Below are 18,630 nucleotides of genomic sequence, written 5' to 3'. Positions count from 1 at the left end.
CCAACTTCAGAAGGGATGTGGACGAATTGGGAAGAGTCCAGCGGAGGGCAATGAAAATGATTAGGGGGCTGGAGCACATGACTTATGAGAAGAGGCTGAGGGAACTGGGCTTATTTAGTCTGCAGAAGAGAAGAGTGAGGGGGGATTTGATAGCAGCCTTCAACTACCTGAAGGGGGTTCCAAAGAGGATGGAGCTCGGCTGTTGTCAGTGGTGGCAGATGCCAGAACAAGGAGCAATGGTCTCAAGTTGCAGTGGGGGAGGTCTAGGTTGGATATTAGGAAACACTATTTCACTAGGAGGGTGGTGAAGCACTGGAATGGGTTCCCTAGGGAGGTGGTGGAATCTCCATCCTTAGGGGTTTTTAAGGCCTGGCTTGACAAGGCCCTGGCTGGATGATTTAGTTGGGGTTGGTCCTGCTTTGAGCAGGGGGTTGGCCTAGGTGACCTCCTGAGGTCTCTTCCAACCCTAATCTTCTATGATTCTATGATCCGCTATCCGTACTGGTGACGGTGAGACAATATTAAATGTCATGATATCTGTCTTATACCTGCTTCTACAGAGGAGTTTAATTGTTCCTTATGTGTATCAATAATGAAAGGCAGCTCTTTCAGCCACCAGGTTCGGGCCAAGTTTAAACCAACCGAGAGGCATAGGTCTGCGGGCGGGAGATCAGAGAGGGACCCTGGCAGTGGGGGAGGCAGCCGTGTTGGGAGGCCAGGGCAAGGGTAGCGTCTTTGTCTGATCTGTTTATTCTGCAGGCCCTTCATCCCTTCCTGAGAGCAACAAACAAGTTGTGACAAGCCCCAGGTCTTCCTGTACTAACTCGTTGTCCCCAAGTCCAGCACCAGGGCCCCTGGGTTCTATCCTCGCCTCTGGTAGGGGAGTGGGGTCTAGTGGGTTAGACCAGGGCGGCCTGGGACTCAGGACTTCTGGCTTCTAGCCTCAGGACTGGGAGGGGAGTGGAGTTTAGTAGTTGGTGGGGGGGAGGGGCAGGGAGCCAGGACTCCTGGGTTCTATTTCTAGCTCTTGGCCACTCCAGGGATGCTGGCTGGGAGACAACCTCCAGGCCTGAAATAGCTGGGGCACTAGAATGCCCCCCCACAGTAGTGGGACCAGGGGGGAGAGGAGCTCAGGAGGCCTTACCCATGCCAGCTGACGCCATGTCAGACTCCCCACCCGGCTGCATCTCCTCCTGTCGCCAGGCACCCCCAGTCACAGACTTCTGCATGCCAGTGTTGCCAGGCGAGGGTGCAACCTCACCCTCCCTCCTCGGGTTTCACCAGCCCTGGGGAGGGGCAGGGGAAGAGAGAGAAAAGTAGGCAATGCGGCCACTTCTCGGGTGGGGAAGTTGGGGAACAGCCGCACAACGACGCCTCATGGGGATGGTTTGTCTGGTGTGGAGATGCAGCCACCTCCGGGGCAGGGCAGCTGGGGAACAGCCACACATAACGCCACATGGAACAGCTCACCCAGCACTGAGATGCAGCCACCTCTGGGGTGGGAGCAGCTGGAGAACGGCCACAAGGGGACAGCTCACCTGGACCTTTCGGGGGGTAGTTACTGGAGTCAGTGGTTTCCAGATACAGAGGGAGCCACCCTGAGCAAACCGGAACATTTCTTATTTACATGCAACAAGAAAGTAGGTGAACCAGTCCAAATCGTCACTGACTTCTCTGGGAGTCAGGGCTGGCCCCGATGTCCCAGAGCGGCACGAGGGGGTGCTGTGCTGGGGGGATCAGGGCAGAGGAGACTCCGTAGGGGGTGAACATAAGAATGGGGCAGTGGAGTTCACTGGGGCCAAGCAGGAAAGACATCCCTCCAAAGGGTGTGTTTTCACAGAGGTGGCAAAAACAGGCCAGGAAGACCAACCCAGGTGCTTCAGTCTTATTAAACTGAAATGGAAAAGAGGAGGCGAAAGGGTCACATGACTATAGCACAGCAATGGGAGTCAGGACACCTGGGTTCTATCCCCAGCTCGGGGATGGGGGGGTGGGGGCTAGTGGTTAGAGCGGGGTGCGGGGAGCTGGGAACCAGGACTCATAGAATCATAGAATCATAGAATATCAGGGTTGGAAGGGACCCCTGAAGGTCATCTAGTCCAACCCCCTGCTCAAAGCAGGACCAATTCCCAGTTAAATCATCCCAGCCAGGGCTTTGTCAAGCCTGACCTTAAAAACCTCTAAGGAAGGAGATTCTACCACCTCCCTAGGTAACGCATTCCAGTGTTTCACCACCCTCTTAGTGAAAAAGTTTTTCCTAATATCCAACCTAAACCTCCCCCACTGCAACTTGAGACCATTACTCCTCGTTCTGTCATCTGCTACCATTGAGAACAGTCTAGAGCCATCCTCTTTGGAACCCCCTTTCAGGTAGTTGAAAGCAGCTATCAAATCCCCCCTCATTCTTCTCTTCTGCAGGCTAAACAATCCCAGCTCCCTCAGCCTCTCCTCATAACTCATGTGTTCCAGTCCCCTAATCATTTTTGTTGCCCTTCGCTGGACTCTCTCCAATTTATCCACATCCTTCTTGAAGTGTGGGGCCCAAAACTGGACACAGTACTCCAGATGAGGCCTCACCAATGTCGAATAGAGGGGAACGATCACGTCCCTCGATCTGCTCGCTATGCCCCTACTTATACATCCCAAAATGCCATTGGCCTTCTTGGCAACAAGGGCACACTGCTGACTCATATCCAGCTTCTCGTCCACTGTCACCCCTAGGTCCTTTTCTGCAGAACTGCTGCCTAGCCATTCGGTCCCTAGTCTGTAGCTGTGCATTGGGTTCTTCCGTCCTAAGTGCAGGACCCTGCACTTATCCTTATTGAACCTCATCAGATTCCTTTTGGCCCAATCTTCCAATTGGTCTAGGTCCTTCTGTATCCTATCCCTCCCCTCCAGCGTATCTACCACTCCTCCCAGTTTAGTATCATCCGCAAATTTGCTGAGAGTGCAATCCACACCATCCTCCAGATCATTTATGAAGATATTGAATAAAACCGGCCCCAGGACCGACCCTTGGGGCACTCCACTTGATACCGGCTGCCAACTAGACATGGAGCCATTGATCACTACCCGTTGAGCCCGACAATTTAGCCAGCTTTCTACCCACCTTATAGTGCATTCATCCAGCCCATACTTCCTTAACTTGCTGACAAGAATACTATGGGAGACCGTGTCAAAAGCTTTGCTAAAGTCAAGAAACAATACATCCACTGCTTTCCCTTCATCCACAGAACCAGTAATCTCATCATAAAAGGCGATTAGATTAGTCAGGCATGACCTTCCCTTGGTGAATCCATGCTGGCTGTTCCTGATCACTTTCCTCTCATGCAAGTGCTTCAGAATTGATTCCTTGAGGACCTGCTCCATGATTTTTCCAGGGACTGAGGTGAGGCTGACTGGCCTGTAGTTCCCAGGATCTTCCTTCTTCCCTTTTTTAAAGATTGGCACTACATTAGCCTTTTTCCAGTCATCCGGGACTTCCCCGGTTCGCCACGAGTTTTCAAAGATAATGGCCAGTGGCTCTGCAATCACAGCCGCCAATTCCTTCAGCACTCTCGGATGCAACTCGTCCGGCCCCATGGACTTGTGCACGTCCAGCTTTTCTAAATAGTCCCTAACCGCCTCTATCTCCACAGAGGGCTGACCATCTCTTCCGTATTTTGTGATGCCCAGCGCAGCACTCTGGGAGCTGACCTTGTTAGTGAAAACAGAGGCAAAAAAAGCATTGAGTACATTAGCTTTTTCCACATCCTCTGTCACTAGGTTGCCTCCCTCATTCAGTAAGGGGCCCACACATTCCTTAGCTTTCTTCTTGTTGCCAACATACCTGAAGAAACCCTTCTTGTTACTCTTGACATCTCTGGCTAGCTGCAGCTCCAGGTGCGATTTGGCCCTCCTGATAACATTCCTACATGCCCGAGCAATATTTTTATACTCTTCCCTGGTCATATGTCCAACCTTCCACTTCTTGTAAGCTTCTTTTTTATGTTTAAGATCCGCTAGGATTTCACCATTAAGCCAAGTTGGTCGCCTGCCATATTTACTATTCTTTCGACTCATCGGGATGGTTTGTCCCTGTAACCTCAACAGGGATTCCTTGAAATACAGCCAGCTCTCCTGGACTCCTTTCCCCTTCAAGTTAGTCCCCCAGGGGATCCTGGCCATCCGTTCCCTGAGGGAGTCGAAGTCTGCTTTCCTGAAGTCCAGGGTCCGTATCCTGCTGCTTACCTTTCTTCCCTGCGTCAGGATCCTGAACTCAACCAACTCATGGTCACTGCCTCCCAGATTCCCATCCACTTTTGCTTCCCCCACTAATTCTACCCGGTTTGTGAGCAGCAGGTCAAGAAAAGCACCCCCCCTAGTTGGCTCCTCTAGCACTTGCGCCAGGAAATTGTCCCCTACGCTTTCCAAAAACTTCCTGGATTGTCTATGCACTGCTGTATTGCTCTCCCAGCAGATATCAGGAAAATTAAAGTCACCCATGAGAATCAGGGCATGCGATCTAGTAGCTTCCGTGAGCTGCCGGAAGAAAGCCTCATCCACCTCATCCCCCTGGTCCGGTGGTCTATAGCAGACTCCCACCACTACATCACTCTTGTTGCACACACTTCTAAACTTAATCCAGAGACACTCAGGTTTTTCTGCAGTTTCGTACCGGAGCTCAGAGCAGTCATACTGCTCCCTTACATACAGTGCTACTCCCCCACCTTTTCTGCCCTGCCTGTCCTTCCTGAACAGTTTATAACCATCCATGACAGTACTCCAGTCATATGAGTTATCCCACCAAGTCTCTGTTATTCCGATCACGTCATAGTTCCTTGACATCACCAGGACCTCCAGTTCTCCCTGCTTGTTTCCAAGGCTTTGTGCATTTGTATATAAGCACTTGAGATAACCTGTTGATCGCCCCTCATTCCCAGTATGAGGCAGGAGCCCTCCCCTCACAGACATTCCTGCCTGTGCTTCCTCCTGGTATCCCGCTTTCCCACTTACCTCAGGGCTTTGGTCTCCTTCCCCCGGTGAACCTAGTTTAAAGCCCTCCTCACTAGGTTAGCCAGCCTGCTGGCAAAGATGCTCTTCCCTCTCTTCGTAAGATGGAGCCCGTCTCTACCCAGCACTCCTCCTTCATGGAACACCATCCCATGGTCAAAGAAACCAAAGCCTTCTCTCCGACACCATCTGCGTAGCCATTCGTTGACTTCCACGATTCGACGCTCCCTACCTAGGCCTTTTCCTTCCACGGGGAGGATGGACGAGAACACCACTTGCGCCTCCAACTCCTTTATTCTTCTTCCTAGAGCCACATAGTCCGCAGTGATCCGCTCAAGGTCATTCTTGGCAGTATCATTGGTGCCCACGTGGAGAAGCAGGAAGGGGTAGCGATCCGAGGGCTTGATGAGTCTCGGCAGTCTCTCCATCACATCACGAATCTTAGCCCCTGGCAAGCAGCAGACTTCTCGGTTTTCCCGGTCAGGGCGGCAGATAGATGACTCAGTCCCCCGGAGGAGAGAGTCCCCGACCACCACCACCCGCCTTCTCCTCTTGGGGGTGGTGGTCGTGGAACCCCCAACCTCAGGACAGCGCATCTCATGCCTTCCAACCAGCGGAGTCTCCTTCTGCTTTCTCGCCCCAGACATATCATCTGGTCCACTCTCCGCAACGATACCTGTGGAGAGAACATGAAAGCGGTTAGTTACCTGTGTCTGTGTTACTGGAACCCGGACATTCCGCTTACCTCTTCTGGAGGTCACATGTTGCCAAGCTTCTTCACTGGTCTCTTGGCTCCTCTGTGCAACCTGCTCTATATCTGTAGAGCTTTGTGCCCCTAGAAGCCTATCCTGAGTTTCGTCCAGGAAATCCTCAGTTTCCCGTATGCAACGCAGGGTTGTTACCTGTTGCTCCAGACCTTCAATCTTCTCTTCCAATATGGAGACCAGCTTGCACTTTGTACAGACAAAGTCGCTTCTGTCCTGTGGAAGAAAGACAAACATGGCACATCCAGTGCAGGTCACAACAGCTGAACCCCCCCCTTCCATATCACCTTCCTACTATGAGCTTCCTCAGAGCAGGGGTCACTGGGCTCCCTCCAGGCGAACTCCCAGGCAAACTCCTGCTGTGAGCTGCTCTGCTGTCCCCGCTGCTCAGCTGGTTCTCCGCCGCTCAGCTGGTTCGCGAAGCTCTGGCTATTTTTAAACTCCTGGGTTCTATTCCCAGTTCAGCAGCACGTTTGTTTAAACTCCTGTGATTGTATAACACCAAGAGCCACATCCCCTTGCCTGTGACCCGAGCACACCAGGAAATGAGAACAATGACACCTGACAAGTTGGAATTCCCCCCCTTGCCCAGCACTTCCTGCCAGCTCTGCTATATTTAGATCTGAGCCTGTGGGCCCATCCAGCCTGGCATCCCACCTGCACCCCCGTCATTGATATAGAGCCACGGGCCCATCTATCCCAGTTCCCACCTCCTACTTGTCACCCCGGATCTGACCCATAGGCCCATCTAGCCCAGTACCCTGCCCCCACCTGGATCAGACCCCTGGCCATACAATGGCCCTGGCTTGGTCCTGACCTGCATCAGGCCACCTCCTGGGGACACACAACCTGGCGCTTTTCTTGCCCCAACGGGCAGGGTTGTAAGGTGTGTCACTGTCAATACAACTCCCCAGGGCAAAGCATTGACTCACCCAGCACACGCCCTTGCCACGTATGAGCTGGGAGGGGAGCTATGACCGGGTGCCCGAGGTGGCCCACAGTGCAAATTCCACGCTCAGGGCAGACTGCAAGGAACCGGGCAGAGCTGGTGGTTTTCTCTAGCATTGGATGCACCAAACCAGTAACAAAAGAGCTTCTACAGCACCACACTGGTTAACCAGAAGCCAGACACTGTCCCCTTTAGGCATTCATAGAATCATAGAATCATAGAATATCAGGGTTGGAAGGGACCCCAGAAGGTCATCTAGTCCAACCCCCTGCACGAAGCAGGACCAATTCCCAGTTAAATCATCCCAGCCAGGGCTTTGTCAAGCCTGACCTTAAAAACCTCTAAGGAAGGAGATTCCACCACCTCCCTAGGCAACGCATTCCAGTGTTTCACCACCCTCCTAGTGAAAAAGTTTTTCCTAATATCCAATCTAAACCTCCCCCACTGCAACTTGAGACCATTACTCCTCGTTCTGTCATCTGCTACCATTGAGAACAGTCTGGAGCCATCCTCTTTGGAACCCCCTTTCAGGTAGTTGAAAGCAGCTATCAAATCCCCCCTCATTCTTCTCTTCTGCAGACTAAACAATCCCAGCTCCCTCAGCCTCTCCTCATAAGTCATGTGTTCTAGACCCCTAATCATTTTTGTTGCCCTTCGCTGGACTCTCTCCAATTTATCCACATCCTTCTTGTAGTGTGGGGCCCAAAACTGGACACAGTACTCCAGAGGAGGCCTCACCAATGTCGAATAGAGGGGAACGATCACGTCCCTCGATCTGCTCGCTATGCCCCTACTTATACATCCCAAAATGCCATTGGCCTTCTTGGCAACAAGGGCACACTGCTGACTCATATCCAGCTTCTCATCCACTGTCACCCCTAGGTCCTTTTCCGCAGAACTGCTGCCTAGCCATTCGGTCCCTAGTCTGTAGCGGTGCATTGGATTCTTCCATCCTAAGTGCAGGACCCTGCACTTATCCTTATTGAACCTCATCAGATTTCTTTTGGCCCAATCCTCCAATTTGTCTAGGTCCTTCTGTATCCTATCCCTCCCCTCCAGCGTATCTACCACTCCTCCCAGTTTAGTATCATCCGCAAATTTGCTGGGAGTGCAATCCACACCATCCTCCAGATCATTTATGAAGATATTGAACAAAACCGGCCCCAGGACCGACCCCTGGGGCACTCCACTTGACACCGGCTGCCAACTAGACATGGAGCCATTGATCACTACCCTTTGAGCCCGACAATCTAGCCAGCTTTCTACCCACCTTATAGTGCATTCATCCAGCCCATACTTCCTTAACCTGCTGACAAGAATACTGTGGGAGACCGTGTCAAAAGCTTTGCTAAAGTCAAGAAACAATACATCCACTGCTTTCCCTTCATCCACAGAACCAGTAATCTCATCATAAAAGGCGATTAGATTAGTCAGGCATGACCTTCCCTTGGTGAATCCATGCTGGCTGTTCCTGATCACTTTCCTCTCATGCAAGTGCTTCAGGATTGATTCTTTGAGGACCTGCTCCATGATTTTTCCAGGGACTGAGGTGAGGCTGACTGGCCTGTAGTTCCCAGGATCCTCCTTCTTCCCTTTTTTAAAGATTGGCACTACATTAGCCTTTTTCCAGTCATCTGGGACTTCCCCCGTTCGCCACGAGTTTTCAAAGATAATGGCCAGTGGCTCTGCAATCACAGCCGCCAATTCCTTCAGCACTCTCGGATGCAACTCGTCCGGCCCCATGGACTTGTGCACGTCCAGCTTTTCTAAATAGTCCCTAACCGCCTCTATCTCCACAGAGGGCTGGCCATCTCTTCCCCATTTTGTGATGCCCAGCGCAGCAGTCTGGGAGCTGACCTTGTTAGTGAAGACAGAGGCAAAAAAAGCATTGAGTACATTAGCTTTTTCCACATCCTCTGTCACTAGGTTGCCTCCCTCATTCAGTAAGGGGCCCACACTTTCCTTGGCTTTCTTCTTGTTGCCAACATACCTGAAGAAACCCTTAATTCTTTAATTCTTTAGGCCGTTTTTATGTAAGCAGAGTCAGGATGAGCTCCACCCTGACATCGGGTGGTGAGGTGTGGCAAGTTGTGGAAAAGAACTTCAGGGGCTGATCTCATTTGCATAGGCACACCCACCCTGCCTAGCATGAGCCCATAGCTGCCCAAATGGTCACTTTGGCTGCTGTGGGATCCCCAGTGTCTCTGTTATTGGGGCAGGAAGAATAAATTGTTATTACCCTGACTATGGGAACTGTGCTTGGAACTGTACATGGCCTTTTGTTATGATGGAGGGACTCACCATCAACTAAGCAGCACTCGCTAGGCAAGGGACATGGGTTCCAAAACCCTGTGAATGGAGAGAGGCTGGGGATAAGTATTAATACTTGGTGGTATGGGCCTCTTGGTGAGGGTCTTACATGCTAATTGTACTTTCTCTTCTTTCCACTGTGGGATATCAGAGCTAATTTTGATTCCTTTAGGAGTCTAGTTACAGGCTGCTGAGCTCATTTTGGGTTAATGGTGTATCAGCCCTGAGGCTCCCCTACTACAAACTGAATTCACCTAAGAGCTGAAATCACTGAGCGTTGTGTTAAGTAGTGGGGGAGCCTGAAGATATATTGTGGAGCAGTTTGCAAGCAGTGCTGAAGTGCCTTGTGGACAGGCTGGTAGAGCAGTTCATAGGACGGCGGGAGCTGCCTGTGGGCAGCAGAGCTGAGCTGAGCCAAGCAGTTTGCGGGGCGGCTGGTGGGGCGGAGCAAAGCGAAGGCCTATGGAGCTGTGGGACAGCCAGCTTCAGATCATGTAAGGTGACTCTTACCTCTCTCTCTCTCTCCCCCCTCCATCTCCACCCAGGTTGGGAGGTAAAGCTCTGCAGATAAACTTTTGAACTCTGGGGCTGCCCTGACCAAGGACAGAGACTTTTGGGCGACTGGACTTTTGGGACTTTGGGTGATTTGGGGTTGCTGGACTCAAGAACCAAAGGGAAAGGGCATGCCCCAATTTGCTTGGGGTGGGTTTTTTGCTCATGGGTTGTGTTATGAATCCTGTTGGTGGTGTTTCCCCAACCTAATGCCACATTGTTTCTCTCTGTTATTAAAAGGCTTTTTGCTACACTCAGACTATGTGATTGCGAGAGGGGAAGTATTGCCTCTTGGAGGCGCCCAGCGGGGGTGGTATATATTTGTCCCAGGTCACTGAGTGGGGGCTTGAGCCAGTTTGCATTGTGTTATTGGAATGGATCCCCTAGATACTGAGCCTGGCCCTTGTTGCTGCCAACTCTGACGGGCAGAAGGGTTACATTTAAAAAAGGGAAGAAGGATGATCCTGGGAACTACAGGCCAGTCAGCCTCACCTCAGTCCCCAGAAAAATCATGGAGCAGGTCCTCAAGGAATCAATTCTGAAGCACTTAGATGAGAGGAAAGTGATCAGGAACAGTCAGCATGGATTCACCAAGGGAAAGTCATGCCTGACTAATCTAATTGCCTTCTATGATGAGATAACTGGTTCTGTGGATGAAGGGAAAGCAGTGGACGTGTTATTCCTCGACTTTAGCAAAGCTTTTGACACGGTCTCCCACAGTATTCTTGTCAGCAAGTTAAAGAAGTATGGGCTGGATGGATGCACTACAAGGTGGGTAAAAAGCTGGCTAGATTGTCGGGCTCAACGGGTAGTGATCAATGGCTCCATGTCTAGTTGGCAGCCGGTATCAAGTGGAGTGCCCCAAGGGTCGGTCCTGGGGCCGGTTTTGTTCAATATCTTCATAAATGATCTGGAGGATGGTGTGGATTGCACCCTCAGCAAGTTTGCGGATGACACTAAACTGGGAAGAGTGGTAGACATGCTGGAGGGTAGGGATAGGATACAGAGGGACCTAGACAAATCAGAGGATTGGGCCAAAAGAAATCTGATGAGGTTCAATAAGGATAAGTGCAGGGTCCTGCACTTAGGATGGAAGAATCCAATGCACCGCTACAGACTAGGGACCGAATGGCTAGGCAGCAGTTCTGTGGAAAAGGACCTAGGGGTGACAGTGGACGAGAAGCTGGATATGAGTCAACAGTGTGCCCTTGTTGCCAAGAAGGCCAATGGCATTTTGGGGTGTATAAGTAGGGGCATTGCCAGCAGATCGAGGGACGTGATCGTTCCCCTCTATTCGACATTGGTGAGGCCTCCTCTGGAGTACTGTGTCCAGTTTTGGGCCCCACACTACAAGAAGGATGTGGATAAATTGGAGAGAGTCCAGCGAAGGGCAACAAAAATGATTAGGGGTCTAGAACACATGACTTATGAGGAGAGGCTGAGGGAGCTGGGATTGTTTAGTCTGCAGAAGAGAAGAATGAGGGGGGATTTGATAGCTGCTTTCAACTACCTGAAAGGGGGTTCCAAAGAGGATGGCTCTAGACTGTTCTCAATGGTAGCAGATGACAGAACGAGGAGTAATGGTCTCAAGTTGCAGTGGGGGAGGTTTAGGTTGGATATTAGGAAAAACTTTTTCACTAGGAGGGTGTTGAAGCACTGGAATGCGTTACCTAGGGAGGTGGTAGAATCCCCTTCCTTAGAAGTTTTTAAGGTCAGGCTTGACAAAGCCCTGGCTGGATGATTTAATTGGGGATGGGTCCTGCTTTTGAGCAGGGGGTTGGACTAGATGGCCTCCAGAGGTCCCTTCCAACCCTGCTATTCTATGATTCTATGGTTCCAGCCCTTGGCTCCATCCAGACAAATAGGTCTAATATAGTGAGAGGTTACTGGAAACCCAATTCACCAAATGTGAGGCTCGTTCCAATCCCAAAGGATCAGACACTTCCCCCCAGGTTAGGGTGAACAGATGTCCCATTTTTATAGGGACAGTCCCATTTTGGGGGACTTTTTCTTATATAGGGACCTATTACCCCCTATCCCGTCTCGTTTTTTCACAGTTGCTATCTGATCACCCTAGCCCAGGTCAATATAATCTCAGATTTTAGCACGCTGTCAGCCAATCCTTAGTAAACTAACTAGAGATTTAATCATAAAAGGAGAGAGTTATAAATGGGTAATAAATCCTATGCAGACAAGTGATTGCAAAGTCCTTAGATCAGGTTTGCTGGGACAGACGGTGGGCTTGACAAAGTCTCTCTGGTAACTTCCAAAGGATTGGAAGGTCCTCAGTCCAGAGTTCAAGTTGCTCCTGTTAAGTGTAAATCCACAGCCCAGAGAATTGGGGCAGGCAAAATGGAGGCATTGAAACTGCAATTTATATCTTCTCTGCCGTGGGCATGGAAATGTACTGTCCCAAAGAAAGCCCCCAGCTCCAGTGCATGGAAAATCACTGGCCCAAGATGGATCCTAGGGTCACGTGAGCTACCACATGCCCTTAGGTGATTTGCTGAAACACAGGGGGTGGCCACATTGGCTCCTCGCTGTCTGAGGCACCCTCAGGAACAGCTATTTGCACGGGATGGGTTTCTCCGATGGCCCATTGTGAGAGTGGAGTGCCTTTGATAGGTAAGGCCCTTCAGTTTCAGATTTGATTTGATTTAATTTTTCCAGGGTGTTTATTAGCCATCACAACAAAAACAGGTGAAAATCGGTGCCAAAAACTATTGGTAATTTTTCTGGGTAAATCTCGGGGTTTATTTTGGTGGACGGGGGTAAGTGCTCAGTGGATTAACGCTTTGATGAACGGTTTCAGAGTAGCAGCTGTGTTAGTCTATATCCGCAAAAAGAAAAGGAGTCCTTGTGGCACCTTAAAGACTAACAAATTTATTTGAGCATAAGCAAATGCATCCAATGAAGTGAGCTGTAGCTCACGAACGCTTATGCTCAAATAAATTGGTTAGTCTCTAGGGTGCCACAAGTACTCCTTTTCTTTTTGCGAATACAGACTAACACGGCTGCTCCTCTGAAACCTATCAGTTGACTGTTGTAGACTTAGAACGATTAAGCCTATAAATATTAATGTTTAATAATTGGGCCCCACCATTTGAGCGGATACTCTCAATTTCATCCTTTTCTCCTGTTTTTTGGTTGTTTTTAAACTTTTGAATGCGTCCTTGTGCTCTGAACCATGTTCTGAGACAGAGTTTCGTTTTCTTCCCATTTCACTGCATCAGATCTTTAAACCATTCAATGTGCCCATGGTGGGCATGAGATTCATCAGTACATTCAGATGCACACACTTCCGAGCTTGCATGCGGGCCTGTTTGTTTATTGGGTGTATCTTCCAGACTAATACAGAGCCTGACTTTAAGGCAGCTTTGCATATACACACAGACTAATGTATTATCCTAATCCATATCTCTCATGCAATGCATTGTATTTTCCTAATAAAACAAGTTCTTTTTTATATATTTGAATAATACAAAAGTATGGTGAAAATCGGAAACTAAGGGTAATTGTATAACAGTGATAATATCAATGATATAAATGGTCTTTAATCATACAGCTGCACGGGAAGGGTGTCTAGTGATTGGGAGGGCAGGGAGTCAGGACTCCTGGGAGGGAAGGGGAGTGGGATCAAGTAGTTAGAGCCGGGGTAGCTGGAAGCCAGGACGCCTGAGTTCTATCCCTAACTCGGGAAGGGGAGTGAGGCTAGTGGTTAGAGATGGAAACCCCATCCCTGGAGCAAACTCTCCCTTCCTGGCAGCCCAGATGGGAGTGTCATGCTGACTTTTAATGGGCCACTAGGCAGGGAGGTGAGGAGTAGATGGAGCAGGGTACAGGCGGTTTATTGCGGGATCCCTTATCATGGCTCGCATTTGCTCTCCAGGGTGTGGCTGCATCTGGCTAGGCTGGTTCTTGTCCTATTCCTCTTTGCAGCTTGGGGGCGGGCCTGGGGACCGGCTCTGTCCGGTGGTGGATAAAGGGCCCTGGATCTGCAAGGAAGAAGAGAACAGGAAAGGCAGAGCGGAGGAGCAGAGGATCCTGGAGCATCTGTTTCTCTGGGGAGGAAGACGGTGAAAGGCGGAAAGGAGCGAGAGATCGGGGGGTGGGGGCTCTGATTCTCAGCAAGGGAAGAAGGAAGGTGAAAGGCAAAAAGAAAAGAGTGACTGTTGCGGGTTTGCTCCACCGAGCAGAAGAAGGACGTGAGGGGCAGAGCGGAGGACAGCAAACACCCTGAATTTGCCCAGTGGACCCCAGGGCCCTGAGGCAGTAGTGGGTGCAAAAGGGGAGCGAGAAAGGTCACTCAGAGGGGAGAACGCCCCAAGTCAACTCAGGAAATACAGCAAGCCGGCACCAGAGGAGCAGGAGAACGGCCTGGAGGAGGAGAGGGGAGGCCTGGAAATTAGGGGGCTTGGAGACACGCCCTGAGGGAGTGGCAGACCAGCAAAGGCTCCCAGGAGGAGTGCGGCACCATGAGTTACCCAGGCTATGGTAAAGACCCCGAGCCCTCCGTCCCTGCTCAGCCGCCCCCATACTCCAACGTGCCGCCTTATGGGGCCCCTCCTCCGCTACTGCCCTCAGGCGGGCAACTCCCCACTCCAAGCTACGGGGCAGCTCCCAACCAACAGGGCTATTACCCTCCATACAACGAGGACCCCAACCGGGGCCCGATGGGCTATGCCCCACAGCAGGTCATCCTGGTCTCCCCACCTCCTGCCAAGGAGAATGACTACCTGGGCTACTCCATCTTCACCCTCCTCTGCTGCTGCCTGCCCCTGGGCATTGTGGCGCTGGTGTATTCCATCCAGGTGAGTCCCTAGGGGGCACTCTCCCCTGGCCACACTGACCCAGCATGGCCGCTAGGGGGCGCTATGCTGCAGGGAGCAGGGTGGGGATACTCTCCCCTGGCAGTAAGGGCTGGAGCTAGGGGGCGCTGGGCTGCAGGGAGCAGGGTGGGGGGGTGCTCTTTCCAGGCAGTCAGTGCTGATCGCATTGCACCACTTGGGGCACTGTGCTGCAGGGCACAGTGGGCTCTCTCTTGTGGCAATGAGTTCCACAGTCCGCACCCATCCCACAGTTTGCTCTTCTGGGATCCTGTCACTGGAGCAGGTGACATCATTCCTCAGGGATCGGTAGGAGGACAACAAAGCAAGCTCTCTACTGAGTGGGGAGACCGTGTAAGGCTAGGAGGGTCTGGGGGTGGGTGCCCAGATGGCTGGTGACATGGGCTGCTCTGCTCTGTGCCACCTGGGCCATTTCTTGTCCCTTTGGTTTCAAGGTAGTAATAGCCTGGATCGGCGCAGCCAGATAAGTGTGTGGCATGGAACCAGGGTCTAAGAGGAAGGCAGGTGTTGACATCTGATTCCCTAGGCTTGATTCTAGCCAGCTGCTTTTCATCCATGGAAAGGATCCGTTGGGACTACGGGGCGGGGGAAAGAGCTGGGGACCGGTTAGAGGCACTGGGGAACAGCCACCCGGAGATAATAAGAGGGGTGTGGTAGAGGTGCTATTCATGGTTGTTACTCAGCAGCCCCACCCCAGAGGTGGCTGCGTCTCAGCCCCCAGTGAGCCATCCCTGTACAGTGTTATGTGTGGCTGTTCCCCGGCTGCCCCGCCCCAGAGGTGGCTGCATCTCAGCGCCGGGTGAACCGTACCCATGCAGCGTTGCTGTGTGGTTAATTGTTCCGGTCTCTCTGTCTCTCCACAGACCCGGGATGCCAACAACAGCGGGAACACTAGGCAAGCACAGCAGAGTTCCCGGATGGCCCGGATTTTCAACCACACAGCCCTGGGGGTGGGGATTGTGCTGCTGATCGTGTGGGTCGCCATTGTGATTGCCATCAGAGTCTTAGCCTATAGATAAAACCCCTGAGGGACTGATCCTTCCGCCCCGCCCTGCCCCCCAGCTCTAAGCCGAGCCCTCCAATAGGGGGCAGCGGTTTTGAACACCTCCCTGAATCCATACACACAGACCCGCATGGACCACAACACAACCATCTCCTCAGCCCACCCACACACTCACAAAGCAGCCAGTCTGTGCCCCCCACATACAACATCCCCCCCTTGCCAGCCCCCCAGCCCACATCACGGGACCCAGGGAGAATGAGCCCCCTCTGCCAGCCATCAGGACTCACACACCCCAGACCCCCCAAGTAGGCCAAGTACCACTCCCCTCCCCACCAGGGCGCATGGCCCAATGAGGGCGCAAAGGACTCTGGGAGACACTGGGACTGGACGGGACTTCAGACGGGGTCTGAGATGATTCAGACACGGCAAAGGGGGCTAAGAGGAGTGTGGACCCAAATGTCCTCCTGCCCCCCCTCAATCTGGCCTTACCCCCTGGCTCCCCACCACCACCACCCATCTGGGGTCCGTTTCGGGCCACACCATTGGATTCTGGGAAAAACAGGACTGGCCAGCCCATTGGCTAAGATTGTCTCATGTCCCCCTTTGTTGTGTTAGAGGATAAGAGCTCTACTACTCCTGCTGTCTGGTGGAGAGACTCCTTTAATGCCACCTAGAGGATACCAGCTCGACTACCACAGCTGGCTAGTGGAGCAATTCCTTTAGTGCCCTCTGGAAGATAACAGTCTACTACCACTGCTGGTTAATGGCTGAAGGAGCTGTGAGCAGGGCCTGTCATGGCCTGACCAGCAGGAGCACTCCCTGCTGGGTAACCCCAGAAGTCTGGTCCCTGATCAGCATCCTAGTGGCAAAATCCAGAAAGAGAGCGCGCAGCTGTCCTCACTCCTCCAGTGGGTCCCCAGAATGAACGCTCGTCTGCCTTGAGAAACCAGCTGCTGGCGCCCGGCTGGGAAAGCCACCCCCTGCCAGCTGCACCGACGAGCAGCAAAAAGCCTCTTGTATGCAGGTGCTAGGGGGTGGCACACTCCCAATGCCACCTGCGCCTCGGGAACGGCAGTCCCGGGTTACTGCGAAACGACAGCTTCTGAAGGCCTCAAAACGCAGGCGGTTGCCCCAGTGTTTCACCCACCAGCCTTCGCCCGTCTGTCCAGAGGTTGCCCTCGATCCGCTGACAGCACTGAGGCCGGACACGCTCGCGACTTTAATGCTCAGTGGAAGCTAGACGCATTCAGGCTGGAAACGAGGGGTCCGTGTCCAACAAGGAGGGGAATGCTGGGGTGGTTTTCTAAAAAAATCTGCTCTCATGCAAACGGGGGTTCATTTGGGAAAGCGTTCAGGCTTTGTCGTGATCACCGGGCTCCTTTCTGACCCTGTGATCGACAAAGCTACCGATGGACAGTGCTGCCAAGAGCTAGGTAGGATTCTTACGTGACTCTTTGGTTAAAGGGGCATTGGGCGCTCCAGAGGAATTCGGAGGGGTTCAGCGTTATCCCCCATATATTACCTTTGGGTACAGAGTCATGCGTGGGACGGCCTGGCTATGGAGTATTGCCCAGGTGAGGTCATTTTGAATTGAATTGCCGTTCTTGGCTCGATCAGTAGCTTGTCTCCCTTCTTCAATCCCACTTGAGAATCCTTTGCTTGACTTTAGAAACGAGATCCACTAATTCCATGTGTGAGTTTGTGTGTGTATGGGGGTGGGGGGATGTGAGAAAACCTGGATTTGTGCTGGAAATGGCCCAACTTTATTATCATGCACATTGTGTAAAGAGTTGTCACTTTGGATGGGCTATCACCAGCAGGAGAGTGAATTTGTGTGGGGGGGTGGAGGGTGAGAAAACCTGGATTTGTGCTGGAAATGGCCCACCTGATGATCACTTTAGATAAGCTATTACCAGCAGGACAGTGGGGTGGGAGGAGGTATTTTTTCATATTCTCTGTGTATAAATAAAGTCTGCTGCAGTTTCCAAGGCATGCATCCGATGAAGTGAGCTGTAGCTCACGAAAGCTCATGCTCAAATAAATTGGTTAGTCTCTAAGGTGCCACAAGTCCTCCTTTTCTTTTTACTAATTCCATGGACAGCCGAGCTCTTTTGGGGATATTTCAGGCTCCGTGTCGATACTAAATTCCCCCAGCAGAAGGGGTAGGGACGGAGACTAAATGTTTGCTGTGTAGCGAGACTGGGACGAGATCTTGTTGCATGGGCTGAGCACTCTGAAATTGTAGCATCCCGCGGGGAGTTCAGTTTCTGCGGCTCGGCTAACCAGCTTCCCGTTGCTTTCTGCAAACTCTCGGCTGCTTTCAAAGTTATTTTTGGCTAGTAAAACACTGATATGTGCTCATGCTCCAGTCAGTGCTGTAAGGATCACGGATCCAGAGGGAACTGGCTCATTACATTATTTAACCAATGTGTGTTTGATATTTTACCTTTCTCACACTGCGCTCTAGCCCACTAGACCCACCTCCCCTCCCAGAGCCACAAAAAGAGCCCAGGAGTCCTGGCTCCCAGCCCCTCCTGCTCTAACCACTGGACCCCACTTCGTACCCAGAGCAGGGGAGAGAACCCAGGAGTCCTGACTCCCAGTCCCCTCCCTGCTGTAACCACTAGACCTTCCCAGAGCCAAGTACAGGGACAGAACCCAGGTGTCCTGACTCCCAGCTCCTCTGCTCAAACCACTAGACTCCCCTCCCCTCCCAGCTCATCTATGATGAGGTCTTCTGCTGGGCAATTCAGTGACCAGCCCTGGGGAACTGTGTTGGTGATGACACACAGTGATGGGTTCCCTGAGGTGCAACCTGGAACTGGGGTACCACTGAGCCCTCTGGCTTACAAATCTGGGCTCCCTCTCACACTGTGATATTGTGACAAGCTGCAAACCCCTCCAGGTCCTGCACTTACACAGACATCCACAGGCAGGGATACACCCAGCTGAGTTACATGAATACTTCTCCTAGCCACTCATGAACCAACAATAGAGAGGATCCAGCCAATTCCCCCCCGTTGCCCAGCCTAGGATCCCAGGGCTGCACCGTCCTGCCCTAGCCAGACCCTGACCAGTGTAAGTTTATTATCCAGTCCTCCACTTCTACAAAGGAAAGTGGACATGCACCAGCTCTTGTTCCTGAGCAGATTCCCCCGGCACTTGGAGCAATGCACTGTACGGCAGGGTCAGGTCAGATGGCTACAGGAGAGT

At 51.9% G+C, this 18,630-nt stretch overlaps 1 protein-coding gene across 1 annotated transcript; it reads left to right on the top strand.

Annotated features, from left to right (window-relative positions):
- The first annotated feature begins 13,643 nt into the window (after nucleotides 1-13,643).
- Nucleotides 13,644-17,386, top strand: LOC311512657 (proline rich transmembrane protein 1B-like). The gene is made up of 2 exons (XM_084614008.1): nucleotides 13,644-14,378; nucleotides 15,278-17,386. The coding sequence occupies exons 1-2, from the start codon at nucleotides 14,043-14,045 to the stop codon at nucleotides 15,431-15,433; spliced, it is 492 nt and encodes a 163-aa protein (XP_084470134.1). The 5' UTR covers nucleotides 13,644-14,042; the 3' UTR covers nucleotides 15,434-17,386.
- The last annotated feature ends 1,244 nt before the right edge of the window (nucleotides 17,387-18,630 follow it).

This window comes from Lepidochelys olivacea (genome assembly GCF_965140295.1).
Source record: "Lepidochelys olivacea isolate rLepOli2 genome assembly, chromosome: 24".
Classification (NCBI taxonomy): Eukaryota; Metazoa; Chordata; order Testudines; family Cheloniidae; genus Lepidochelys; species Lepidochelys olivacea.
This window is presented reverse-complemented; position numbering and strand designations above follow the sequence as displayed.

Excerpts from the sequence above, each read along its gene's own strand:
- LOC311512657 (XM_084614008.1), top strand. The coding sequence starts at position 14,043 with ATGAGTTACCCAGGCTATGGTAAAGACCCCGAGCCCTCCGTCCCTGCT. Across the intron at positions 14,379-15,277 it reads CGCTGGTGTATTCCATCCAG|ACCCGGGATGCCAACAACAG; the intron begins GTGAGTCCCTAG and ends GTCTCTCCACAG.